This window comes from Camelina sativa, chromosome 20, assembly GCF_000633955.1.
Source record: "Camelina sativa cultivar DH55 chromosome 20, Cs, whole genome shotgun sequence".
NCBI lineage: Eukaryota > Viridiplantae > Streptophyta > Magnoliopsida > Brassicales > Brassicaceae > Camelina > Camelina sativa.
This window is the reverse complement of record NC_025704.1, coordinates 637,405-639,496: the sequence shown is the minus strand read 5'-3', so window position 1 is coordinate 639,496 and position 2,092 is coordinate 637,405. Positions and strand designations below refer to the sequence as shown.

At 36.0% G+C, this 2,092-nt stretch overlaps 1 protein-coding gene across 1 annotated transcript in view; it reads right to left on the bottom strand.

Moving 5' to 3' along the window:
- LOC104734233 (E3 ubiquitin-protein ligase PRT6) overlaps positions 1 to 1,508 on the bottom strand; it is a 10,910-nt gene extending 9,402 nt beyond the window's left edge. Inside the window, exons 1-3 of the mRNA XM_019242279.1 lie at positions 1,352 to 1,508; positions 1,010 to 1,225; positions 72 to 840 (exon numbers count right to left, since the gene is read on the bottom strand). Of these exons, the coding sequence (XP_019097824.1) occupies positions 72 to 840; positions 1,010 to 1,063 (823 nt within the window). The 5' untranslated portion in view covers positions 1,064 to 1,225; positions 1,352 to 1,508. The remainder of the gene's footprint in view (positions 1 to 71; positions 841 to 1,009; positions 1,226 to 1,351) is intronic.

The following is a 2,092-nucleotide window of genomic DNA, read 5'->3' as shown; positions in this document are numbered from 1 at the left end:
CAAGTCATGTAGTTTCTTCATAACATCTTGGTCCAAGAACCTCTCAGCCTTTAAGAGAATACTCAACAAACCACTTGAAGAGATAATCCTTCTAGAAACAAAACTGAGCAAACTCTCACTGGACTTAGAAAATTCCAGAAGCATTTCAACCACTATAAATGTCAGCTCGTTTGACATCTTTTGGGGTACCACAAGAGTATCGTCGGATTTCGAACCTTTGTGACCAATACTTTCTGCAGTTAAGAGCTTGTTATTCCAACAAGCAAAAAGGGCATCAAGTACCGGCCCAACTGAATTTGCTAGATTTTCTGAGAGGGGTTGAATCTGTTCAGAACCTTTATGGTTTGAACAGAAACCCCCTGGTTTCCATGCTGTCTCATCCCCACAATCACAACAACCACCGCCAGTGTAGATGATGGAATAGTCATGAGAGTCGTGATTCCCATTAAGAAAACAAGGCACGCAGATTGCACAAGTTGGGTCATTCTCGCATGTCCTACACCTATATGCTATATCATTCTGTCCCCAGACAGATCCACAAACACCTCGCTGATCAAGATTCAGTTTTGCTAGATTCTTCAAAGAAGCATCAGGATCATCCAGGAACATCAACCACTGCAGCATATCCATACTCTCCCTGAACCTCTTTTTCATGGTAGGACTCACCGCAGGAGGCTTCCGAGACCGTTCCCTAGATTGCGCCAATACCAGTTTAACATCCTCATCTGTAGGTAAGATAACAGAGACCAACTCTGAAATCCTGGCCGGGTTAGCTTTTACGAATTCCACTAGGCCATCTTTAGAGCAGCAATTTTCAGGAACACCCACAGAGACAAGCCTCTACATTAAAACCAAAAGCCAAACTTTAACTCCAAGCAGTCGTATATATCATAAGATAAATACATTCAATAGTCATGAAAACACAATCATCAGGGCTACAAAAAAAAAAAAAAAAAAAAAACTTCNAACAACTTCCATATGAATCATTAACACAAGCAAAAAACAATACCTCCATGACCAATTTTTGCGAGCTGTGAGGAATAGAAGGCGAGTCGGTCTCCATCTCTCCGAGTAACGAGCGGCGGATATACAAAACCACCACTGACACAACGCTATAGAAACACTTGCTTAACCCTAACACGGAACTGTGACTCTCCAGGGTCTCGGAAGACGATGAGACTCGGATAGAAAGCAAACAAGTGATCCTCTTTCACAAGCCCCAAACCTAAATCGTTTGACATAGCTTCAAATTACAAACCGATAATACCAAAAAAAAAAAAAAAAATGAACTGATAATGTAAAGAATTCAGCAATTGAATCGGGTTTGGTTCCGAAATCGAAGAAGAGATACCTTTAATTGTCTGCGAGAAAACCCTAATTTCTCCGATTGCAGCAAAACAAAAAAAAACCCTCGAAACGAAAGAGTTTATAGGTGGATATTGGTTAGAAGAGCCAAGGCGGTTCGCGGAGGTCTCTTTTTACAATTGAGAGATACGAAGGACGGAAAAGGTCACTGTTGAGATTTTTATTTCTTTTTTTTGTTTGTTAACTTTGGTAGTAGTTGACATTTTCAATTACTAAATTAAATTCCTTTTACTTAACTAGTAGATTCTCTTAGATAGTATACATAATAATTTTTGATACATCAGATGTTAAGTTTTTATATATTTCGGTTTATAAAAGTTTTTTTCCTAATCTTTCACTAGTAATTTATAATTAGTTATAATAAATTACATATTTTGAAAATTAGTTATATAATAATTATATTACATCTTACTATATTAACTAGGACCCGACCCGCGCTACAGCGCGGGGGAATATTTTATTATTGTTAAAACGGATAACAATTTAGAAGATGTTATAGTATATGTTTATTATAGTGTCTATGTTTGTCAAATTTGCCATATCTTTTTTATAAATAATTAATTTAAACAAAACTTTCTTGAGATTAAGAGAATGAAAGAATATTTTACTTAACACGTGGTTGTGTAAACACGATTACTGAAATATTATTTCACACGTTTTGTCTTTATTAATACGAAGTTGTACATAATAGTATAAATATATATATATATATATATATATATATTTT